This window comes from Ambystoma mexicanum, chromosome 6p (genome assembly GCF_040938575.1).
Source record: "Ambystoma mexicanum isolate Mex_15411 chromosome 6p, UKY_AmexF1_1, whole genome shotgun sequence".
In the NCBI taxonomy this organism is placed as follows: domain Eukaryota; kingdom Metazoa; phylum Chordata; class Amphibia; order Caudata; family Ambystomatidae; genus Ambystoma; species Ambystoma mexicanum.
In genome coordinates, this window is record NC_090935.1 from 890887192 (window position 1) to 890914198 (window position 27007).

Consider the following 27007-nt stretch of genomic DNA (forward strand, 5'->3'; position numbering starts at 1 on the left):
TAACAAGCTGGGATGTCAATGAAAGCAGGTGGCTAATTAATGTAGACTATTGGTAATTAAATAGTGAACTGCAAAAATGACACATAAAACAGGTAAACAAGTAACTGAAGACAAACCGAAACACGGCTCACACGCCGGGTCCACAGAAAGTCGCAAGGTTTCGTCTGAAGGGCGGCAGGGATCAGCCTCGAGTTGGCCCTATGTGGGTCCCTGCTTACCTGATCCCTTGTTCCCCAAAAGTTGTGTTGTTTTTACATCATGTTTTTTGTTGGTTGGTTTTCTTTACACATAGCTCATGATACAATAAAGCTTGTGGCCAATGTTTTTCCACCCTATTTGGTTATCTGGCTTCATCATTATGGTACTGTCATTAATGTCATCTGTTACACCCTGCACCCCTCCCCCCCCCACACACTGAAACGGTTGCAGGCTTATGCAGCACTCGGGACCTGTTGGGCTGGGGCTGTTCATGCTGTGGTCAGGGAGAAGGGCAATTAATACCCCGCCCCAAAGCCCTCAAGCCACTATGAATGCAGCACTGCGCGAGGCATCCGCTTCTGGAAGGACAGAGTTTGCTAATGAAATGCACCGGCACGCCAGCATCCTAATCGAGTTTCTTCATTTGGGAGTCGTCCGTCTTCTCCGTCCGTCCAACTGAGCTTGATAGATATTTTTTCCAATCTGCAGATTTAGCAGCAATAATAATGAGGTTACTGATTTAATGATTTCCTATAACGATGTTTATGTTCAACTATCTTTCCACAACAGTGCCCTATGCAAGCTGTCATTGTTACATGCAATTTACTTAATGGACAAATGGCCGAGTGCGAGCAGGGGGTGGCGATGGCCCATTTCTTTGTTGTCGCAATAGATCTTCGATTTGGACATAGGACTGAAGAAAGGAAATGTTCACTTTTAAACTGATGGTTCAGGAAGCTGCGGAAAGCGGCATTGTGGGGCCTTTAGCAATAAGAACAGCCGTCAGGAAATCAATGGTAGTGGGCCACAACTAATTAATTAGGATTGTCCCACACACAGCACCCGATGTTGGCTAAAATTAGAGAGACCAGAGTGTGCACGTGCATGTTCAATCAGGAGTATCAGCCCTGGGTGGGAGATTGAACAGCGTAGAGTGTTAGTATCCGGCAGTCAAACCCGCTCCGATTAGCAAAAACCACAAAGCTTTTTTTCTCCATCTAACCTTACTGTATATTTTCAAACGAAATCAACCCACTGCGCAAGAAAAGCCACATTTACTTCTGTTACCATTGCTAATGCTACTTATGGGAATTACATAACCGGGGACCAAAGGAGCACAATGTGGTTACAAAACTAGCATCGCCAAAGGCAACAGCTTTGGCTTTTGTGTAGACATGGGGTTCCTGTTGAATTTTGGATTCAATGTACTTTTCTGTTAAGTGAGTGGTGCATGCCAAGGTATATGCTGTTGGCTTAGACTCAACGCGACAAATGAGATAAAGGTGAGTAATCAAAGATTGTAGATGGAAGACATTTCTTTACTACTGCATTAAGTTGAGGTTCCAGAGATGGCTCATTGTCAAACAGGATTCCAAATTGTTTAACCTCCTTAGACTTCTGGTCTGGTTTCCATTTCGGTAGGCCATGGCATGGGCAGTTGGATAGAAGGGCGATTAGACATCATCATTGCACTTTTATTCCGCTTGAGTTTAAGGTTGGTGGATGCTCATCCATGCATTGCTTTGTGAGAGGCAAGTGATTAGGGTTTCGTCTATGTCCTTGCCTGTGGCCATTTTACAGATTTGAGTCATCTGGGTAATTGTATTGTATAAGCCCATATCGTTTGAGTTTCATGAGGAGCCATGTAGATGTTGAAGAGTAGTGGCGAGAGGAATGAGCCTCGTGAAACACCTCATGTGAATATGACATGAGGATGTGCTAAAAATGGGGAGCCAGGTGGCTACCGTTTCAGGCCAAATGTGATCCATTTTAGCACAATGTTCCTTAGCACGGTTTCTTCTATTATTTTTTATTAGAAATCTGAACTCATTATCTGTAGGAAGACTGCCCTCTTCCTCCAACCTACCCCATTGGCCGCCCTCTCTAGGCCCACCCCCTCTACCTGCAACACAGTAGAAAAACTTGGATGCACCATGGACTCAGACCGGACACTATTACACCACATCAACTTTGTGTCAAAATCCTGCTATCTACAACTATGCATTCTCCACATTTCCACTTCCTGACTTCCTCACAGAGGCCCCATGATCAGAGCCATCGCCCTCTTAGACTACGCCAATTGCCTATACATGGGCGTGCCCGCATCACAACTTAACGGGTTCAGAACACTGCAGCAAGGCTCCTTCTTGCCCTAGGCCCCAAAGAACACATCACACCCACCCTCAGTTTCCTTCACTGTGCACAACACAGGCCAGAATATGTACAACACAAGCTCACACCTTATTGGCCCACCAGAAACCGTAGATCAGGCACATCTCTCCTCCTTGCATCCCAGTCACTAAATCGACCAGAATAAGGGGATCCTCTTTCTTCATCCAAGTTCACACCACCTGCAATTCTATCCCACTTCGCATCTGCTGCAGAGGATCACCTGACCTTCCAACAGGCACGCAAGACATGGCTCTTGCCTTCTGGATCTTGACTGACCTAGTCCACCTCCAGGGTGAACAATCTCCTCCATAGTGGAAGGTGGGGCATCGATGAGTCACTTGAGGAGACAACAAGACAGTACCTAGCACTCACAGGCAGGCTTGCAGTCCATCTGTATGATAGGATTGGTATACCCTCATCGCAACCAGATATCAGCAATGACTCTCTGGTGGTGTCCGGTCAAATGGTCGAAAATAAATGGTCGAATGACCATTTGATCGAATCAAAATGGTCGGGAAAACAAAGGTCGAATTTTTTTATTTATTTATTTATATATATTTTTTTAAGTTTTGGTTTCTTAAAAAATATTTTTAATAAAGAAAAAGGGGGGTGGGGGGGGGAGAACCCCCCCATAAAATTAAAAAAAAAAAAATTCGACCATTTTACTTCGATCAAATGGTCATTCGACCATTTGGTTTTCGACCAAATGACTGGTAACCCTCTCTGGTACGTATAGCAATCCATCTCAATAGAGCATAGTCATATCTCTCCCGGAGCACAGCCAACCACCTCCATACATCTGCAATAATTCACTACTCTACCTCAAAGCATGTCGCCTCTACCACTAGAATGCTGCCTAGCCCCACAAACCAAAATGTGGTCCAGCTGGGCCCATAATCAGTCTCTTTGACACACATACTCCCCCAACACCCTATCACAGCACACATACACTAGCCAGATCTCCATAGGTCACTGGCAGGGACTTAACCGCCCCTACCTACCTTTGTACTGGCTAAAATGCACACACATGCTAAATCCTCTTCTCAATTCTCATACCTTGGGTCCCCCAAACAGCGTTCACCCCCCCCCAGCGCTTTGAGGCCATATCAATGGCATTAGGTACTATACAAATGCCCTACAACATACTTTTAAAGGGCTGGCTGAAGATGTGTCGGAGCTGGTGTGGGCCCATTTCAACATTGTCACATGGTCACCTGGAGCATATCAAGTGCTAGACGGGATTACCACAATAACTGATTTCAGGCCCAAATAACCGGACAGACTCAAAAAATATGGCAAAACACTACTTTATCATCAGTTCAATAAAGTAGGGAAATCTGGCAAGCATTACAAATCGCAGCTCACACACTCTCAAATACATTTCAATTACACAAAGGCTTTATACCTCAATGTACATCAGCTCTGATGTCATCCTTCATGGTAAATAGTAAAAACCTATCGGGTTAGAGGGATAGATTAAGTAAACATATATACATATAGCTTATTTAGGGGTTAGTAACATTACTGGCTGCCCCTTATCAAGTAGGCATGCCTGAAACTACCTCTAACTTCATATAATACAGATAATAGTAGAATAATAGTAGAGGCTTGGCTTCTGCAACAATGTATAGTCCATCATTGCATAGGCCATCCTGATTGGTTGGCGTTCTCTTCCAACCTCAGACATTCGGCCCGTTAGCAGCATGTAAGCAAAACGAAACCCAGGTGCGGAGAACATCAGACAACTGCCCACTTGGCCAATTAGCCTACCATCTTTCATCAGTTAGGCCCTAAGTCAAGGCCTCATCTTTGTAGTTGACCTTGCTGGCTGTTCTCTTCCTCAGAACTTTAAAGGTAGTGAAGGTACATTGCTATCTTGTTCTGGGGTGTTACGAATAGGCCTTGTTTTCTGGTCTTGGACGACGTGTGAGGAGACCATGATTTTCTCCATCTTAGCCTTCTATTTAGAGCAATTTGATTCAATTATACCTGGTGCTATGACTCTCCTTGGCCTCTGGAGACATTAGTTACTCCGTCTTGCATATGCTTTCTGCATCTTTGATTGGCCAATACTTGGCACTCGCAAATATTTACTCATTGACTCTAAGAGAAATATGTCCTACGTACATGGCTTATCGTCTTCGACTCCTTTTGTGCTTTGCAATTGCTGCTTGCTGTGACATCCTTGATCCTGAGCCAAACACATTTTTTGCTCTTGCACAAATTTGTATTTTAGTGCCCGACAGCTCTGCAGCCTTGATCTCTCTCGTTGGGGCCTTTAGCTTACTATTATTCGAAACCGATGTCCATCTTCTCAAAATGGCTGCTTTAACCGCATTGTGTTTCCTACATTTAGCAAGCTTCGGTCTCATCTACCTTGCTTTTCTGCGTATATACATCTAATGCATCTCTTATCTTCTCAGTGTATTTGATTTCTTCACATTTGCATATATGGTTACTTCAGTCACATCTTCATTCTTCAAAGGGATGGTCTAGTAAAAAATTTTATTTAAAAAATAGATAGGCAACATAAAAAAAAAATACTAGCATTCTCCGTTTTAAAACTTCCTATGTAAAATTTTGAGCTATTCAAGCTCAAAATTCGCAAAAGCAAGCACATGGGCGCAGCCATTTTGTGAAATGGAGGCCCTCCTGTGCTGGCTTTTGCTTTTGCGGCACTAATGAAGGAAAAGCCAGCCAACTGTAGTAAACAAAGGCTACCGCTGGGTGGCTTTCCCTTCATTAGTGCTGTAGGCGGAGGACGGGGACCGGAGACCAGAGCAGGAAAGCTGCAGCTGAATCTCGGTAAGTGCTATTTATTTTTTTTACAAAAAATAAGCACTAGCTGCTGTTTTTTTCTAAGTTTTCCGGGCTGGAGAAGCCCGGAAAACTTAGAAATAAAACCGCAGCTTTAAAAACGTTGTATTTATGTTTGCGGTCGCTTTTGAAGCGACCGCAAACATAAATACAACGGTATTGTGTTGGAAAACGCTGCGGTTTTTCTTTCCAAGTTTCTCAGGCTCCTCCGGCTCGGAGACTTCCTTCTACCACATCAGTTCGAGGATACACTTGGTACGGTTGTCTGAGCAGATAACGTCTTGCATATCTTCAATGCGGTATGGGGACGATACCAGGTATCATGCACAGTGCTTTCTGGCTGTTGTCCCAATATGACGGAGGTGAGGGGGTGGCCTCCATGAATGACGTGTACATCTGCTTCACTACAGAGCGCTTTCGCCAAAGCGCTTTACAGAGTAACTGGGGCAGTACAAATAATGGATCACATGAATAGAATTAGGTTAGGCAAAATAGAATAAGAATAAAAGATGACGAAAATATGGAGGGTGGGGAAAGTACGGATGTCAGGAGGAAAGGCATTCCATAATTTCAGGGCCAGCAGGAAAAAAGAACATAAACGTGAGGGAACACAGAGAGGGAGAGGATAGATCAGGGGCAATGTATTGGTCTTGGAAGCAAGACAACGCAGAGCAACACAGGTTCGAATGTCGGACCCCACTCTTAGAGACGGGTCACCAGTAATTAGCACGTTACAAAAGATGAACACATGGAGGTTTAGGAGAGGTAAGGAGGTGATGGTGCTGAGAATGAAGAGAGCATGAGGGAGTGCAAGGAGAGATAAGAGAGGCAAGAAAGGGGAGGATGAGCATGATGGCATTTAACAACAATACAAAGAAGCTGTAAATGGAGACGGGAGTAAAAAGCAAGAAGAAAAATAGAAATCAGTCAATTCTTAAGCGAATTGCGAGGAGGTAATTGAAAGAGAAAATGAATGGCAGAATTAGTTATAAATAATAAACCACCCCAAAAAGATCTAACAAGGTTTGCCGCAGAAACTCCACCATCTTTCACCTTTAAGTTTCACGTTCTTGAAACATTGAGGCATGTAGCCTCGCATCAATGGTAATCATACAAACAAATAGGCCATCAGTGAAAGAAGCCACCAGGCACCCTTGTACGAACTGTTATGGCAGCCGGGCACTGCAGTTATGGCCTGCCACCACAAACCTGTCGATACTTTAAATATGTGCTCTTGAAAAGATTAGTATAGCACTCATCTCTGGGCGAATGCACAAAGTGCTAAAAATCGTACCCCAGGCTATTGTGCTGCCGCTAGAAGTACACTAATCCATTCTGCCGTGTTATGTTAAGTCCCCAAGGTTAAAGCAGAAAAGCTCTAACGAAGATGTGTGTCCAGGATAAACAGAATAGCACAGCTCCCTATACTATCACAGACGTGCCATCAACTTCTATAATGCTCTCGGCAAGAAGGGCCCTAATGAGAGCAGGGGCAACGCAGAAGACGGGCTTGACGCAAGGTCAGTCCCTTAATGGAGGCGCACCACTGACGGGAATTAGCTTTTAGATCGGAGAGTTATGTTAACCCCTACTAAAAGAACACTGGAGGCTGCTGCGAACGCAAGAAAGTAGATACAGGAGCGTTCTGTGATGTATTGATCAAGCAGCACGTTCCACTGCGTGCAAAGAAAAAAGGCCGTAATTGCAGGAAATCTGCACCGCCACTTTAATATCCCTCACCAGTCGCCCTCTGTACCAATGCTCTAATCCTCACTGGCACTGCCACCAGTGCACTTCCTAGGAATACCTTTTAATTGAAGAGCTTCCATTATGAGTGGGTACTTGCTTCAATCCTTTCTGAGATCCACAATTAATTTTTGGAAAGGGGCTCTACATTTTCAAATATAGGTTTTAGTAATATGGAATGAATAGGTATTCTATATCGTAAATGTCAGCCCAGGAGATATGGAAAGTAAACTTATGGACTGTATGTAGTGGTAATTGCTTGAATTGCAAGTTACTACGGTTACTGTGTTAGGTGCGGCCTGCGGGCGTTGGGAGGCGCTGGAGGTAAATGTCTCTCTGCAGATCCTTCTATTTTGCCTGATTTTCAAAGAGATGAATAAACAACGTGACTTCTACTTGTGGCACCTCCAAGCAACTCGTACGCAATGGAGTTGTGGTCTAGTGGCTGAGTGGCCGGCCTTGGGCCCAAAAGAACTGGTTTTCTTTATGGCTTCCCCTCCTTTCCTCCCAATGGAGGATACACGGGTATCACCACATTGCGCTATATCTTCCACTTCTGTAAAACACGGAGACGTGTAGGAATTGCCTAAATGGTCTGCAGCACTGTAAGAAGAGTACAGTTGCAAAAAACAAGGTGGGCGTCAGCGTCCTGAGCCATCAAGCATAGATTCACACTTAGTTCCAGAGATCTAGCATGTGTGTTAAGCTCATTTGTCAAGTGTATTCATCTCACTGCTATGAAAGATGTATGTCTGCATTGATGGAGGCCTCTGTATCAAGGTGGATGGCTCACAAACTGAAGCGCTTACCTCAGGCATGGGGCCAGCCTGCAATTTGCAAGCTGTAATACAAGCAGAAACATCCTGAGCCGACTGACAGGATTGTTATCAGTCAACAATGGTACAGAACACTAGGCTAAGTTTCTTCATGACCTTTATGCTACAAGATGGGCAATTTGTCTTTTTAGTTTGAAATGTCCATGTTGGGAGTTTATCAGCAAAAATAAAAATATGCATGTGCTGCTATACAGTATAGTACAGGTAAAGCATACTGCCAGATAATCAGATCTGACTATCTTCCTCCACCCTAAATTAATCATAATATTAATATTATATTAATCATAATACTTTGTTATGCCGTCTACTGAAACATCTGGTAGGAAGTAGTCTGGAAAAGGTATACAATCCCAGTGAGAACTGTCAAGTTTGGAAACTGGATTCAGTGAGTCAATATTTTATAGTTACATTATATATAGAATAATAGATGGGCAATATGATGGTAGAGTGACATCCTGTTACGCTGCCACCAGAAGTGAGACTCAGACACCAAAGTACAACGACCTACCTGAGCTAGCCACTTCCAGAGGCGTCACACTAGCCCGTTCCTCCCTGGAAATCCTGCACGAGCTGAGCTTGGGGACAGCTGGAAGAGGGCTCAACAAGGGCTGAGGGTTGCTTGTGTCTGGGAGGGCCCTGTGACAATTTCTGTGGCACAGCTGGCTAGTGGCGTTGTTACCCCCACGGGGCAGGAGCCCCTGTAAATGACAGTGCAAAGGAGGTTGAGTACCTGATCCTTAGATATCCCCCAATCCATCCCCCATGAGCCCCCTCTCCTGCGTTTGCGTTTGTACCTAGCATATTGGATATTGGCTGGTGTCCAATGGATGATGCCTTCTTCCTCCACTGTGGCCTGCGCTAGCGAGGCTTCCCGGGATGACATCAGGAAGTATGCAGTAGTTTCACTCTGCGTACACTTCTCATGCGAGTCTCTTGCAGTCTTTGTGTTTCTCAGCTTCTTGCTTCCTTGCTTGGTGCATGTGTGTATGTGTTCCAGTGTCTCTGGTGTGCTCAGTAATACAGATGCGCTACATCTAACAAATTCCCTTTTTTATGTTGCAGGTTCTCAGTTGATCCCAACGTGGAGGGGTTTGGATCTATGTTGCCATGTCCAGGTATGTTCTCGGTGTTGCACATGTGCAAACCGTGCTTGTGGTCTAACTGTGTCCTTAGCTGTGAGGAATTCAGAGCTGTGCCGCTGTGTTGAGGTGCGAGTTCACTGCATGTTGGTCCGACCAGCTGGTTATTCTAGGTTACAAGTCTGGCCTTGTACTCTTAATCCCAAACATAGGCGAGGATGGTGCAGACGAACTGGAAATCTTCCAGATAGGTCCACAGGAAAACCGGGCATGGGTTCAATGTGAGTGGGCCTGTTAAAGGTCCACGCCCTATTCAGACTGACATCTCACAGACTCCATATGAGCATTGCAAGGCACTGTGGGTTGCAGTTCTTGGCACCCCTTCCTAGAGGAATATGGATTCTGCAGCTCCATTCCCCTTAAGTGGCACCAGAGACAACAATGGCCATTGCACACCCTTCCCTTCTGTACATGCAAGCTCCTCCCCACTGACCCTATGCTTGCCACGAGACAAATAAAGTTGAAGAATTGTAATACCCTTTCTGTACAGAGTAAAACAATGTGTCAGGTCGGTGACAAAGCTGAAAAAACTAAAAGTGTCAAGATGATCAGGTCTCAAAGTGTTATGATGCTTGTCCCGAACCCATCAATGGGTCAACAGAATAAGGTCCTCCCACTTGCTCCAAAGGGGGCCCTTCAAATAAATGTTAATTCTTAATATGTTCCAGAAACAAAATAAACCAATCCAAACCAGGTGATTGGGGCTTCTAAATATGTTCCCAAAGTTACTCGACGTGCAACAAAAGATAAAGGAGCAAATCAAAGGGTTCCTTTTTCAAGGAGGAAGCTTTGTGCAGTGTTGGGTGGGTTGGGGTAATACAGTCCTCTGACCCTTGGCTTGGAGTGCATTTTTCTCCAGCCACTGATCCACGCCTCTCAGGCACCATGTTTGGAGGTACCCCTAGCTGCCACCTAGGAGCTTTTTCTTTGATGCACTCTCCTCGCAAGCTAGCAATTACTTCCAGCCAGGTTGGGTATAGGAGGCGGGCCCATCACCTTAACCCAAGCGGGCCCACCACCTGAGCAACAAGTGCACATTTTGTACATAAAGCAAGTCAATTGTACAATTATCCGGGGAGCAGTTGCAATAGAACCAAACTAACCCAAGTCCCAACAATCCACCTCAATTGACATCTTGTATACATTTATTTTTGCAACAGTTAAAACACTCGCATATACTTTATTACAATCCACCCACCACGTGTGATTTGACAAAAACCTCTTCAAAGAAATCCAATCTTTCTCCAAACCCTAAACTCTAATTTGTAGCCTTGATCTTAACAACCATCTTCAGCTCATATGTAGAACACACCTTCTAGGATTTATCCTTAGTAGGTCATGACATCATCAGTCAGTTAAACATGTGTACGCAAGCATAACTGATTACTAGTCATAACCAGCCTTAGCCCTTTTAACCTTAACTTTTAATTGCACATGGATCGCATAAACATTTCAAGCGATATGCAGAAGGCTGAGTAAACCAGTTCTTCTTTGAACTAAGGATAACTCTCATCCCCCCACCCACCGGTTCCCCATCTCCATTATAACATTTGAATCTAAACAGCTGTCATTTCATCGCACACAGCACATCCGAAAATACAATTGAAATTCCTGTGTTTCAATTACTGTAGCCCGGAGCATTGACTTACCCCATGTTTTACTGCTAGTCAAAACAAACAGCAAAACTCTTCTGTCAAGCTACCATGCATTCAAAAGATTACATCTGTTTTCTGCAATACTTATCAGAACATAAATCCCATGTCTGCCCCTTGAGCTGAGCTGACCATCACAAAGGTTGAAGTTACTTATTTGCCCATCCTCTGGCCTCTGAAACTCCACAGAACCAGTTTCTCAAAGTTAAAGTTCACATTGCGAGAAAAAAAAAACAGACTGCTGTGTTAATCCTTTTATGAAAAAACACCCACTACATTTAGATTGATTAATTCTCGGTCTATTTGTATCAGTGTGCCTGCATGTTTAATAACTGTCATATTTTCTTCAGTGTGTTTTCTATGACCAGTCCTCTTCCTTGCATGTGCATTAAAAACTCTCCCTGTCTCTCAGTTTCCACGTACTTAAGAGCACTCCAATGTGTGAATCGTGTTCCTGTTGCATTTGGTAGTTTTAACATTGTATCTTTCTGTACACGTGCAAATCTAATATGCATCCGTTCTAATAAAAAGGTTACACTAAAAGTAACATATCCCACCCATTATTAACTACACTCAATACATATGAAATTGCAACACCGCGCTCAGTTTGCCGCACCCCCAGTCATCACCATGGTGTGTGCAACATAAACCCCCCCTTGCCTTGCTTGTGGGGACCTTTCCTGACCACCCCAACAAGTGCAAAGCTACGCTTCCAGGTGAGTCGGGTGCAACCTGGTGGGTTGGTGGTGATCTCAGCTTCTGTCAGGGTTATCCCTGGGTCCACTTTCTGCCTCAGCTACTCCTGGACTGCCTTTCCTGTTCCCCAGCGTAGTAATGCACGCACCGCTGAAAGCCTCCCTATCCATGCTACATAAGGGGCAGTTTTTTGTTCTCTCCCCAGTCTAAAGTGGTCTGGCTTTATCCCTCTCTAGAAGTTCAGTCCCTTCTTCCCTCTACTGGTTTTATCTCTTTTCTTCCTCTTGCCAACAACTCTCCCTCCTATGTGGGTTCCTCCCCAACTCACTGTAATATTCTCTTGCCTCCAGGTCTTCTCCTTTCTCTACTCAACCCCAAACCTTTCCTATGCGATCTTTACTCTCCTCCATCACCTCTCTATGATGACTACAATCTCCCGCTTGTCTTTCTGACCAATGGTATTCCCTCCATCTCTCTAACAGTCTGCCTCCTTCCTCTTATCCCCCAAACCAACATGCTCCTCCCTTGACGCATTAAAGGACTGTTTTCTCTCCTGCACAATATTCCTCTCCCTCCGCAAGATACCCCTTGCTTTCATCTCCAAGGTGGTAGCGCCTGCGTCTTTGCTCTGAAAAAATCTCCAACAAGCCAGAATCTCCCTCCTTCTCCACACAAGTGTTACTCCCCTCCTCAAAGATCATATGCTCTGTCTTTAAATCCATCTCTCCATCTGCTCTACCAAACCTGAACCGAGGAAGAGCTGATCACAAACCTGGGCCAGGAGATGATCTACTGGCTCACAGCTCTGCAACTCCTATGAATTCCTCCATTAGAATGGTTTGGCATACATTTGGAATCCAGGCACCCTTTACATTCAAGACTTCAAACTCCAATCTAGCAACAACATTCTGGCATTCAAACCAAACTAAACCAAAACAAGGCTTGCAGACTAAAACAGGGTACATGTATCTGCCTACTGAACATCTGGAACCCATGGCATTCCTGGTGGTTAAGGGAGATCCCTGAAAACACACTTGCTCAAGATTGAGGTGCTCAGACTTGCCATCTGAATCACCACCACCTTCCCCCCGCCCCCCTCCATGCAGTAGCCAAGCCCTGCCAGAACTATTGGACTCCAGTTTGTTTTCACTGTACTGCAAAACAGCACTGCAAAACTTCTTAATGTCCAATGGACATGTTGCCCTTACCCAGGGGTGTTGCTATGTCTGGAAAAGATCCGGGGCTACGCTAATGTTGGGAGGGTCTAGCTAGCCTTTTGGTTGTAGCCCCTGAGCTTCTATTCAGGGCTACAAACAAAAGACCTGGGGCTACAGTACACCCAATCCCTGCAGCTCCCCTCGCCCCCAGCAACACCTCTGCCCTTACCTTTTCATAGTGCTGCTGGACCTCTCCAAAGAGTAAAGCACATCCAGGTATGTTCCTGTGTGAAACGTCCTTTTGTAGCATATTTGTATATTACAAAACACTCAAATCCTCTTTTTTACAGCTGTGTTTCAGAACAGAAAAGCATTTTCTCATCGAAAATTGAGCATGCAGTCCTGTCTTGGTGAGCGGCACTCCCAAACTCTTTAGTTACTGTATTGGTTAAATTAGACGCTCTTCACCCTTTCCTCAGCATCTAAAATGAATTTAACAAATTGGGGAATGGGCTGAAATTCCATGTGTGGTTTAAAAGGTATGTGTTAGAAACCTGTAGGTAAAATGTTTGTTGGTACAAATCCTTTTATAGATGAAAAAGGAATTCCCATTTTAAGATGTTTGCGCTACATGTACTGTAAAGCTTGAAAAGTGCCGGATTCAACCAAGGAACATGGGCGTTACTACTTTCATAAGTTAATGGCAAGCAGATGAGGGGAATCGGTAGAAGTTGGATACCAATCATCACCAACCGTATCCAGCGTATATAACAGGGAAATGCTAGTTGACCACATGTGATGAATCTGATAAGGTCATCACTACTTTCCCAGGGGGAACCTCTACTCATGTGGCCAGGGGACGACAGTGGCTACCTGATCCTGACCCTGGTGGTGGCTAAACGAGTGACCATCACATGATTTGATTTGATTTATTTCTTATAAAGCGCTGCAAACTCTTAAGCCTCAGTGCGCTACACAAAACACAGAACTTACAAACAGTATAAATATAATAAATACAACAAAAATAATAACAGAAAAGTATCACCGAAAGTGATAAGGAGAAAATAACATTGGTAAAATAATTAAGTATCACACTAACATCATAAAGAATTAGAAAGTCCCATTGGTACACAGGAGAGGAGAAATTCAAGCTTACAAATAGTAACAAAATCAGACAATAAGCTCCAGATTAGTAGAGCCCATAGCCAGGTATTTACACAATTTCATATACATAGCCAGGGTACCAGCTCCACATCCTACCACAATACAGTCGCTATTCCTTTGGGAACAGCAATTGGCCAGGTTAATTCTACGCAGGAATTTCAGATCGAAGGAACGCACTACACCTGGCCCCGTTCGTGCACGTAGCCAGGCCAGAACTTTAATATGGAGTGTGTCTCTAGGTTTGTTCTTCACTGGTTTGGGAACATTGGAGATAAAGTTCTGATTGTCCAACACTAGGGCCTTGTTGTCTTCACTTTCTGGGGGTGGCATATTTGATTTCCTAAGGCGCCGATGTTCAGCCAACAGTGCTGGCGCAGGGACAGTCATAGGTTCTGAAAGAGCCAGACTGAGGCTCTGTGGTGACTTGTACGCTGAAGGTGCTATATTGTTTTGAGGGAGGCAAACATCGGCCCTAGGGCCGGCATGCGGCTCCATCGTCAAGTCAGTGGAGATTACAACTTCTTTATAAAGAAACTCTGTCTGAGTAGAACAGGTTACTGTAGACTGTAGGCTCATAGGTGGAGTAATGTCTGCTTCTGGCTGATCAGTTTGGGAGCAGCATGACATTTTCTTAATAGGCGATATCATCGAAAATGAACCATTAACTGCAAGCGCATTTTTAGAAAAGAAAAACGCATGATATTTTTCTGCAGAAATATCTATAAGGCTTTAGCACAGAGTCAATGGGAGGCAGAGAACATGATGAAGAGCACTTAACCCTGAGTGTCACTTAGAAGACAAGATGAGCACTTGGCACTCAGAGACAAGAGGGTAAATATTAAACCTTATTGCGAGTGGCTTATGAATAGCCCGATACAGAAGATGTGTATATGGGTTGTTCTTCATTGAAAAGGGAGTCTTCAAAGGTCATCTAGCCCCAGATGGCAATCGGAGAACCCCAAAATATAGCTTCATCATCCCTGTTGTATGGATGTCAAAGCCTTGGATATAATGACAACCAGTCGGAATGAAAGATCTTTCAGCACTGTATACATTCATCAAGAAGTGAGCACCAGTGTCAGAAAATGAAGGTGGGCACAAGTGGTGTGAGAACCACCACAGTTCACAAGCATGCATTCAAACAAACCCTCTTACCTGCATACCAAGCAGAGAATACACTAAGAGGACAGTGCCATGGTAAATCCATGCGCGCCATGAGAAAGAGAAAAAGCAAAAAGTCAGACAGAGTATTTATCAACTCTCAGAGTAAGGAACCATTACAGAGAGGAAAAGAAGGGATTCATCCATTACTGGCTAATCTCTGTGAGGGTCAGAGAAAGACAGCCTATCGTTGGACAAGGAACAGAATGAGGGGTGTACCAGTGGAATATGAAAGGTAGCCTAAGGAAGGTTGAGAACACTCTTGACCCAAAGACCAGTTTAAAAGGCAGGATGAGCACTTGACACTGAAAAGTGCTGACAAGTCTTGAAGAGTACTTGGCCCACGAGGTCCAGAAAAGTATTGAAGGGCATTTGGTTCAAAAGATGTTGAGAACTCTTGACCGAAGAGGTGCGAAGGACTGCGTATATGTTTGACTAAAATGTGGTGATAACTCATTAAGAGTTTTTCATCGAAGAGTTGCTGAGAAGCCAGCAAGAGCAGTGGATGGTTAAAGCATTGAGAAGTCTTGAACACTTGACCCAATACGGTCTGAGAAGCTTGGGAAATAAATCGGGGAATGTGCTGAGAAGACTGAGAAGCAGCGTAAAAGATAAAGAGAACCTTGAAATGTACTTGAACCAATATGTGACAGATTCAATATAATGATGACTTTGGTTATTAGAACAAGTTGTATGGATTGTCAGGTGGTCAATTACATCTGACCTTTGTCTCTGAGCTATCACAGGGTAGGAGTTTTGTACCTCAAATCCCAGTTTGCTGGGACTGTCATATCTCAATACCTTCAGGGACCTTGGACTTCAACTTCAACATGCATCGTGTCATCTGCTATTCCTTTGCTCAATGCCACTTTAGACTTTAAAATTGAAGTCCTGCTCTGCAACATTTCTCCCCTGGATTCTAGGAAACCTGCACAATAATTTCCAACATGCAGCACTCTTTTATACTGAGTTTCATAACTTCTTTAGGAACTTTACAGAACAGTATGCCACACTCCTTTGCTGTATTACGGTAATGACTCCAGCAACTTGCAGAACTCCTTGTTAAACTTTCAAGCCTCCACTTTCTCCTTCTGACCTACACAGCATTGTTCTCCCTGGTGTACCCATTCCACTGCCTATTCTTCCTGCAGCCCTCCAGATAAGGTGCGTATCAGGCCTTTTTAGGGACAGAAATCATGTCGATACGTCCTTTTCATTCTTCCTTGCGTACCACTTACACAGGCTATTTATGGCAGCACCCCCATAAATCATGGAGCTGGTGACAGCCTGGCTAGCAGCAGCTTGCAAATCCACTACTCACTGTAGTAATGCACTCAGTTCCTTGAAAGAAGCAACTGGGATGATTCCTGGTCTGTTACATTTTTTTTAACACTCTCCTCTGTTAATGATTCTATCACAATGATATTTTCTGAGTAATGTAAAAGGGAATTTGTGTTTTGTTCACTTTGTTCAACTGCCTGCATTTTGTAGCATCTTGGACCATGAACATGCGTATCACTGTGCTGTAGGATGCAGGAAGTATTGTGTAAAATGAAAATTGTTTTAAACAAGGGCTGCATTTCTGCTCCATTTTCCTCTGCATTAATCCACTTTAATAGATGCAGCGCAGTTGCAGCAGCATGGTCATTTCATACTTTGTTCTCTTTTCATTACAGTTGCACATCAATTTCATTCAATGGCTTGGGGTTCTTGATCTCTTGATGTTTTTAGGAGAGCCTCCCAGCAAGAAGTTGTTTGGCGTTTGTGAGAAGGAAAAACTTTTTTGGTGGTCTGTATGAAGATGTGTTTTTTGGTAGTCTTGAGAAAGATTGCATGTGTTTGCGTGTATGAAAGAGCACTATCCATAGTTTGTTTTCTTTGAGAGCAACACATTTCTAGTCATGTGGTCTGAACTTTAACTCTCTTTCTGACCACCCACCACAAGCCCCACCACAAGCAGGTATAATGGATACAGGCAGAAGCAGTGCTGTATGTATTTTCAGTGGCACAGATTGTACCGGTACCTCTCAACAGGAATGCTATATATTCAGGCAAAGTAGCCTAATTTATCAACGGAGCGGCTATATGCATGTCATGTCACAATGCCAAATATTGACAGCGGTGCTGATTGCCTCATGTCCATATTTCTTAGCAGAACTGCTATGTTTCGGGACAGTACCTGAATTTCTTAACAGAGCTGCAGTTAAGAAAGCACAACCATGTGTTGGCATTTTCTGCAGCAAGCTAAAGCAATGGGCAAGAACAGTGCCTGAGCTATTCCCATCAACCTCCAACAGTGTGAGAATATGGCATTGCTGTCATATACTTCAATCCCTTCTACTCGGTCTTGTGATTTTCAAAACTTCTGCTTCTCCCATGTCTGATTACTGAGTCACACTGCCAAAAATCTAGCAAATGTCAAAGCCTCATTCTGAATCTCCTGCCTAATGTAGGATAGTCCAAACAGGCTTAGAGTTTTTGACAAGCCAGTTATGTCAAGCAAACCTCACATGGAACTGCCAGTGCCCTAACCCTATGTACCTTTCAGAGTCAGCTCAGTGGTTCAATAACCCTGCTGCAGAGATTATTGTGTAACATGTTAGTTCAAATCCTGTTGATAGGTGAGTTAATGAGTCTGCATCAGAGAGATGATCTTAACATGCAGGTAACATTCAATTGTACCAGAGTTGACTTAACTTTCAATTTATCAAAAGGACTACTCAATGTTCAGTGATTGTGAACACACACATTTCCTCAGAGATGCTCTCACAACTCTTCAGGGCTGCTATGCTTCTAATGGCTCAGAACAAACACCTCAACGAGGATGCTATACCTGTGATGACTCAGAACAGACCTCTCATTTGGGCCGCTATACTTGTAATGGCTCAAAAGAAGCACATCCCATGGTGACTGCCATATGTGTAATGGCTCAGAACACACAACTCTTCAAGGCTGCTATATTTATTATGGCTCAGAAGTAGAACACACACATTCCATGAGGACCACTATACTTGTAATGGCTCAGAACAGACACATATCATCTGGGCTGCTATTCCTGTAATGGCTCCTAACACACAGCTCATATGGGCTCTAATACTTGTAATGGCATACAGTGTTGGTAAAGCATCTGCATTCAAACAAGTGCTGCATCTGGTCAGACAAACCTCTAACTCTATCATTCCCAGCCTAATGGCCAAAAGAAGGTTTGCACACATCTAAAACAAAAGGAGCACCCAATGGTAAAGCTGCACTAGATGTTTAAATAGAAAAGGCATTCTCAGCTTTTGGATATTTATTGGTGCTATGTCAAAAGACAATCTGAAAAACAGGAGAGAAAGAGCAACTCTGAACCTAAGCAATACAGGAGAACAAAGGTGTGGCGGGAGGGAGGTTTGGGGCTGGGGGGAAATTAAAGGGACAGAAAAGATACTAGACAATTCAAAACAGGAATTCGAGCAACAAGAAGAGAGACCGATGAGCTACATGATAGGGCACCAAAGAAAATAAGAAGGGAAACAGGACAAACACACAATAGGAGTGAGGGAGAGAAGCAGAGCAAAAAAGACAGTCAGAGACAGTTAAATAAAACAAAGATCAACAGCAGGTGGGGAGAGATGGAAATAGAAAACCAAGTCTAGAGGAGGGCAGGCCAATAACATGAGACAGTACAAGCAAGATGATCAAAAGGAGTAGCAACCACAACCGAGAAAATGCAAATTACATGAGAGAGGGAAGAGGAGTTATATCAACCGATACAGCGAGATATAGGAAGGAAACAGCAACAATAGAATGCAGAGATGGGAGAGGCAGAGTGACAGAGAAACAGACCGCAAAACGTGTCATCGCAACACGAGAGGCAGAGCGTCAGCAAGTGAGAGACGGGGGAAAAGAGTAGCAAAGAGAAGGAGAGATGGAGCAAAAACATGGAGTGGCTGTCAAGCAGGTAGTGCCAGGCAGCAACAGAAGGCCCGAGAGGCAGAGAAGTGATGCTGGTAGAGTGAGGGACTTCATTTATGAATCACTCGATGTAACTAGCTGTCATCTGTAGATAGAGTTTGTGCCCAAGTATCATGAAGATGAAGCTGGGTAGTATGCATCTACAAGGTTCTTGTGTGGGAAAAATGTTGTCCACAGATGCAATACATTATTTAGAACCACTTTGAAATACAGCTGTTTTGTTAATAATGTTTTCTAACACATTTTTAATTTCACGAACAAATTGGATAGTTGTCAGACACCTTTTACTCTCTTGCAAATGAGGAAGCTCTTTTTTACTCTCTTCATATTGGATTGACTCTCCAATTCTAAAAATTGGTAGTAAAATACTCTGACTCCAAAATCCTATCTGGAGCACTGGGTATCTGCTCACCTTCATCTCATCCTTTTTCACTCTCAGCTATGAGCGGCTCTCAGATGGGAGTTGTGTGCATGCAGCTTGAGTGGGTTACTTCGTACGGCGTTTTATTTTTGCCTTGTGTCTTCAGGTCCCCTCTGTGTTACTGAGATCTCATTGGCAGTTCGGCAACTCATCCTCACTACTTCCAAGGGTTCAGTGCCAGACAGCCAGTGTTCCTCTTCATCACCATTTCTTTGGCTTGACTCTCCAAAGCTCACTCTCCACACTCTTCAGGATAGCCTCTGCAGGACCTCTCCATTGCCAACCTGTTTCACCTTAGGGCAACTCTATTCCTCGCAATTACTTTCTCTTATTGGCAGTGCTACTTCTCCTAGTCTACATGGCCACAGGTGGCATAAAGTAAACATGGCATGGGCAGAATGACTGCAGAATCAGTAAGCTGACCACGGTCTCAGGGGTACTTCATCAGCTATGAAGACCTAAAGAAACAATCCTATCCGAGAGGTGCTGCAAATTAGTCAATGCACTTTATGTTAAATGACAGTAAAAACCTTGAAAGTCCCAGAACACAAAAGGTGAAAGAATAGCAAGGACCTGATGCGGATAGGTGTGCTGAGAAATCTGTAAAGAACTTGAATTCTTGGAGTCTCAAATATATCATCTATCCAAGACAAAGTGTTCTGAGTTGGGATGGAAGGTTTCCAAGGGCCATATATGAGCGAGATGAACACTATGAGGGTTCTCAGAAAAATCCATAATGGACACCAGAGATGACAAAATTAAAGAGAGTTGTACTTTTGCTTTCTTGAAAGAGTACAACTCTCTCAAGAAAGCCCAGAACTATTGTGCTGGTAACTTTGGGATCAGATCGAATCCATGAAATATTAAAGGAATGTGAAGCTAAGCAAACATCCAGGAAACAGCCAAAGATAGAAGATGACAAACTGCAAGGCCTGGCGAGGGGAGTATGGTGGGTTTAAGTGGTCAGTGGGGGGGGCGGAAGCACAAGAGTTAAAGACATGTACAAGTGTGAATAGAACTCAATTTAAATACTTAGGCTTGTGTCTCCTAACAGGTATAAAGCCACATCACTGCCCCAGTGACAATGAGAAGACATTAATAAGACGATCTCATACAGACATAACACATTAAGCAATGTAGGTTATACAGGCTTCGTAAATAGCTCATTCATGAGGAAAAGGCACAAGTGTATTTGATTTGTTTTGCAATGAGAAGGAAGACGTTTTCATGGATCTTAGATGCACTATCGTGATATCCAAAAGAACTCACTCACCCACATCAGCAGTGACCATGGTGGACTGGTTCTCTAGCACAGAAATTGAAGTCTGGTCCTGGTCCATGCTCCGCAAATCGTCATTGGCTTCCTGCTGGCTGTGGCTGAGCTCTGAACGCAGCTCGGAGTACTCATCTTCCTCCCTGGGTAGAAATCAGGAAAAAGAATTCAATTAGCTTCAAGATCCTACTCAAAACTCAAAAGTAAGACAAGTGAGCATAGATTAGGTCAATAGAGAATAGTGCTATTGTACAATACCGCCTGAATATGAAGCAAGATATGCCAGCATGATACCTTGCTTCATTCACTTATGTTGTGTTTTTCATGAACTATCAACCACTATGAAAAGGTGTGCCTGTGAAATGCAGGTAGTTAACTTCTTGCCTGGGAGACAGCACCAGATATGTTACAACAATTTTACCACAAGCTCTGAATTCATATTGGAACTGAGAAGACATGAAGCATAAACTAAAAGCAAGACATATTGAAAGCCTTTTTTCCGAAAAATACAACTTTCTACTTTCATCTGAAAGTGGCCCCTTACTACATTGAAACAATGTACTGTACAGAACTCTACAAATAAAACCTACTTACTCTGTGAAATGCAGAGCAATCTTGCATCTAATCTGTAACAATACCATCTCTACACATTGTGGGGAGCAGAATGCAGGCAAGCCGAATGCGAGAAAGCCAAAGAACCAGTGCCACTTCTAACACTAACTGAAAAACATTGAAGATTAAGGGCCTGATTCACAGAGCGTTTTCCAATGGGGTTTTGCCATTATAAAACAGTGCTGTGAATTAGGCCCTTAAAGAGAACTTAATGTATTCACTTGTAATTTCTTAAACCCAAATATTTTTATTGGTTTTCAAACGAAGCACCACATTTTACAACCCTTTAATTTCGTAAAGTGTTGCCATGTAATCTCAAAAGAAGCATCATATTGTGGAAGGCTTTGCTTTAACATTGCATTAGCTCATTTAAAACTAATAATATAATGTTGAATGTAAATCATGTATTTGATTTCCCAACAGCAACCAAAACCAAGTGGATTACCCTTTTGAGAATACATGTCAGAAAAATACTGTGATGCACTTATGGAAGCAATTAGATGTTCATTGTAACTGTAGTATTTTTATAGTTATATGTGAGACTATAAACGAGTAATACTTAGACTGTTGAAACCTACATGTCCAGATTGATGTTCTAATGTAGCTATGGCAATGCTAGTTTTGTGGATTCCTCGAGGGAACCTGGCAACAACCACATTTTTCGATTTAGCACTGCAAGATTTCCGATGTGGGGAAGGCTTAAAGTCCCAGGAGATTAGCTTGACCATCTGGTGATAAACAGACATATTTATCTTGCATCAAAGAAACACATTAAAATTCCTATAACAAAGAACCATCGGTTCAAGGACTCTGGTTAATGGAATGCTCGCTTCCTCATGGACTCATCCCAAGAAAATCAGTTTTAGAATATTATTGGAATACATTCCAGTACACCCAAACCTACGGTCCTCAAACTATAAGAATCTTGACTGAGAATATGACATGGGCTATGTCTTCCAGGCACAGTGTTTCAAGCAGTCAATTGCACTTATAATGTAAGCTTTCACCTAGGACTACAGATGAGAATTCACCAGAGGGCCAGTTAATAAAAAAAAAATCAAACAAAATAGGCCTATCTTACCAATCATGGACTGAAGACTTCTCAAACGAGCCCGTGAGCTGCTCACATGGTTTATTGTGCTGGCACAAATCAGAAATAAAGTGGCCCATTTTAATTAGCATTATTTGGTGCCTTTAAACAATTATAGACATAACTCCACAACAATATCACGTAGAGTGAAAAGATGTCTCAAAAGCATGGGATTCTCCTCTACAACAATAGGCTAAACAAGATATCTACAGATTTATTAATGAATATAATTTAAATATCAATAACTCATATTACATTGCCATCTTCATGTCAGGTGCTCATTAATTTAATATACTTGATGCTTTAATTTGATATTAATATTGATGGGAAAAGTTCCTACTGGGAGATATCAGGGAAATATGATTCAGAGTTCAATATTGTACAGCCCAACCCGTTGCATGTTCAAGAATATGATCATCCTATGAACGTGTATGTTGTAGGAGTGTCAACCTGCTGAGCTAGCCAATGGCAAGACTTGACTAATCAAAAAAGTGTGAGGTCACCATGACATAGTGTGGGAATATTTCACCTTATGAAGCAGAAACACACAGGGGATTAGGAAGCTTTAGGAATGTGAAGGCTTCAGAAAAGATAGCACCTTGGAGGTGCTTGGGCCTTGTCCATGAGGAAGCCTGCAGCAGAGTTTACCTGAGGCACTCCAGGTTTCCTTGAGGGGAAAAGGAGACCAGAAGGGGGATAGCTGGCTGGGAATTGCATGGAAACTCTTGAGGGTCCGTTTTGGTGCTGTGCCTTAAAGAATTATTGAAATGGGTGTATGACAATTCTCTAAATGTAATTAGACATGGGCCCTCTAGAAGTATTTTGCTGCTACGTCCCAGAAGTGGTTGGACTAAGGGTGGGGCTGCCACCTGGGGGCGTGGGCTTCATTCTAAATAGAAAGTTAACATTTTAGCGTGAAATGCAACATTACTCCAAGTGAAACCTGATTTACTGTAGAAAACATACAATTTTCCTGTGCCTTGCAAATTGCGCATAGTGGTTGATAAACTATCACCAAAAGAATGGGACTAGGATATTGTAGCTTGTTAGTGTGAGATATATATTGCATTTTCACTGTATTCCAATCCGAGTGAGACAACATTTAAATAAGAACAAATCACAATTTTTAACTTTCTCTGCTGTGGCTAGAGCATCAAATAGATAGCGTGCAATCTTTTGAAACCATAGCCAAGTAAGTGTAACCTTGTCTTATCACAGGTGTAGTGGGATACTTAATTTGTGAAAAGCTGCACAATTTCCACGACTGATTGGTCAATTCTGACCTGTGAAAACCTAGTCATTAGGATTGGGATATTAGGATGAAAGTGATTTTAGCTGAACTGCTTCGCATAGAAATGATGCGATTTAAAACGAACAGTAAAATGTCACTAATTATCCAGTGTTGAAGTGAGAGTGTCCCGAATAAGATACACCAAAATCATCTAAGGCGGTTGGATGATAGTTGCTGTCGTTCCAGATAATCATGACCATGGGTGGATACAAAAGGTAGATACATCAACATTGTGCGTTCTAAAACTGATGGCACAACTTACTAGAGATAGTACTTCATTTACAACCATGTGCTAGAAACCAATCACATCCCATTGGGAACACATTGCAAATGTGAAATATCGAGCAAACATTTTTCTGTGCAACCTTTCTCTGATACGAATACTTGTTTTTGATATTGGAGAAAATAATATAAAATGTTTTAAATTGTCAGTCGTAAAAAGGACACAAATTCTAGGTAAAAGTATGGGAAGCTTTTGAACACACTGGCCGATAAGTGGCGATGAAATCATTGAGTTAAGAGCGCGACTTAGAAGTTGAGGTGCATTATTCAGAATGTGAAATATTGGTGGATATGAGTAGTTGACTCATGGTGTGATCGCATGTGTGCATTGGTCCTCAGTAAGAATTTCATAGGTAGAGTGATTATCTTTTGTAGACATGCTGCTCATCTCTAGGTATATGTGATACATTGTGGCGACTTCCCAGGCAGAAAGTTAGGGGACCACCTTTAAAATGATTTTACTTTGATAAAAATAAAATATCTATTTCTAATGCAGCCTATTTCTAGCCCTAGAATTGTGGGTGGTATCGTGTAACAGGTGGTGTTAAATTAGTGAATGCACTTTAGCAATATCTATATTTGAATCCACAACAAATCTTAAACTATATTGTAAATGAGGGGTTACAATAGTGGCGGTGGCATCAATAGGCTGTGCACCAGATGTGCTTGCAAAGAGAGGTGAGACAACATACGTCCACAAGTGTTCCAGCACATACTTATTACATATGTGATTATTCGTATGAAGACATTTAAGTGGTCTGCTCACTTTTCTGAGAGCATTTATCCCCACACTCTAAAGAAAACAGTTGTGAATGGGAATTTAGAAAGAAGTTGAGAACGTGATCATCAAAAATGCACACATTCCAACCGCCTTTCGTGAATTGCCTGCAACTCTTTTCAGGCAAGTGAAGGGATGGACTAGCTGTAAACAGATTTGTGAATCTGCCTCTTTGTTGCCTGCCGAGTGCTTTTATAATTTCTGAAAATGGTTAGTAGTCTTAAGTAACTTGTGAACACTTCCATGGAAAATTCTGAAACACTGCCATAATACATTTTGGAGGCATCCAAAATCTTCAGGATTTTTCATGGACGGCTTTGTATCTGAAGAACATGTTGTTTAAAATTAACTGTAGACATCTATTAACATGGGGTTTCCCATAGAGGGGAAAAAAACCTTGATTTTTGAAATTTTTGGCATGCACCTCAATCTCATCAGGATTTGGTGTTGTGACAAATCTAGTTCAGTCATGAATAACTTCCTGGGGAAACTCTTCCCCCGTGTGGTCTGGGAAGGGAAAATAAAACAACCCGACTCCGACCCTGGGTGTGGCTATTTGTGAGAGGAGCACACAGGGGCAGACCAACCTCGTGGGGTGAAGATGGTTCACTAGAAGAAGACCTGTCATTAACTCCCCCCTTGCTAGGGATAATAGTCACCAGTCATTGCCTTCCCAGCTTTGTAGGGTACTTGCCTTGTAACAGTAACTTGATTCTAAGTGCTTCTGAATTTGGCAGACCAGAGGCACATACATATGAAGAGATTTGCCCTACAATGGACCATTTTACTGAAAGGGCAATGCCAGGATTTGAAATGGCACGTTCTTGTACCAAAGTAGGCAGCTTAGCCGAGTGAATCGGTCCGGTCGGTATGAGGCTTCGGAGCAAGGAATTTTATGTTTCATTAAATATCTTACGCTGAGGTGAATTGCATTGTGGACCCCTCTCGTGCCTCCAGCTTACCCAGAAAGGGCCCACATTTGAGCTGAGTATAAAACGCATGCAGGACTGCCTGCCTCGATGGAACATCCAGCAAAACACTAATGTATACCGCACCCTAATCACAGAAATATCCAAACATCTGGTCTATCAGCAGTCTTTGTTTCCACTAACCCACTGTGAGGGACTCATGGTATCAAAAAGAGATGCAAGTTCAACAGCTTTATTTAAAACTTTGCAAGGGGTTGGAGACTTCCTAACTGGCCCTAAATTTAAATTGGGAGTAAACGCGACCATAATTTAAAAGTAAAACAGTCATAGTTTGCACAGTCAAAACAAAAAGGTGTAAACATAATGCCTGCCCTTATTCTAATACAAAACGGTGCAAGGGAAATGTACACAAACTGAAAAGGATAGTGTTCTCAACAAAAGGATCAGGATGGCAAGGGGTTTGAAGTAATGAATAATCCCTTCCCCACGATTTCACCTTAGGACAAAGAGATTCGAGGGCACAGTGATTTAGGCAGCACACTTTTTCCAGTGAGGCACACTCTGGCTTACTGGGGCGAGACAATAGAAAGTTTAGGCTTCTTTCATAGTTAAATGCAAGTTTCGACTTTCCAAAAACAAAGGTTGCAAATGTTTTCCACAAATAGACTTATTCGTCTTGAAACAAAAACCTTAATAGTCACAATATTTAAAAAAGGTCTCAGGAATACCCTTCCCCAAATTTCCTGGTTGAAGACTTTCGAGACGGCATAGGTTTGGGCTTCAGACTATGCCTGACCACTTTGACAGTCGTTACCATGACTTTCTCCCAATGCTTTCTGGTACTTATAGTTAGATTGTGGCCTTCTCTCCGTTAGGCTAGAACAACTATTATTACTGGTTTCCCTCAGTCGGGTTCAGACCCCTTATCTTTCAAATCAGCCTCCCTGAGTCGGGTTCAGGCCTTCAATACCTTTTCCACAGTTCCCACAAGCCTCATTAAGTCGGGGTTAGGCTTGAAATGCGTTTTATTTCCAGCTCACAGAAGCTCCCCTCGATGGGGCGCAAGCTTCAATCCACGTTATTTTCTACTTCCAACAATCCCTTTTGCCTCAGGACTTCAAATAGTCAGGCATGTTATTACAGAGACTTTCGACTATGCTGTATCCAACAGCTTCACCACTCTCTGTACATTGTATCACACTGTCTCTTTAAAGTGTCGATTTTTCTTTACTTACGGTTGCCGCATTACAAGCAACCATGTCTTGATACAATTACTTTCAAGCAAAAACATCTGGGCCTTTGTTCTTACCTTTCGCTAACTCACCAGCTGTGTTTTAATATTGTTTGCATGTCCGAGTTCAAGGTTCCTTTACTCATAGCTTTATCAAACCTCCCCAATTCAATCATTCACCGGGAGGGAAGCAGGCTTCTCATCAAGGTTCCCCAGAAGGACGACTTCCAGCTCGGGTTATCAGCTGCTTGTTGCAAGAGCGGTTCTTTTTCCTGGCTTTGAGACTTCTCAGCTTGTCCTCTGGCTTTCTGCTCTCCAATCTTGCATTAGCAGCAGCTTCTCAAGTCTGGTCCCTTCACCCTTCCAGTCACACTCAGGGTGTACCTGTGTGCTCCGCCTTTTATT

At 42.9% G+C, this 27007-nt stretch overlaps 1 protein-coding gene across 5 annotated transcripts in view; it reads right to left on the reverse strand.

The window, feature by feature from the left end:
• Positions 1-27007, reverse strand: part of MCC (MCC regulator of WNT signaling pathway) — a 2118336-nt gene that overhangs the window by 890887 nt on the left and 1200442 nt on the right. For all 5 annotated transcript variants that reach the window (XM_069625509.1, XM_069625508.1, XM_069625511.1 and 2 more), the window contains one exon: positions 20390-20532. In XM_069625509.1, coding sequence (XP_069481610.1) covers positions 20390-20532 — 143 coding nt within the window. The remainder of the gene's footprint in view (positions 1-20389; positions 20533-27007) is intronic.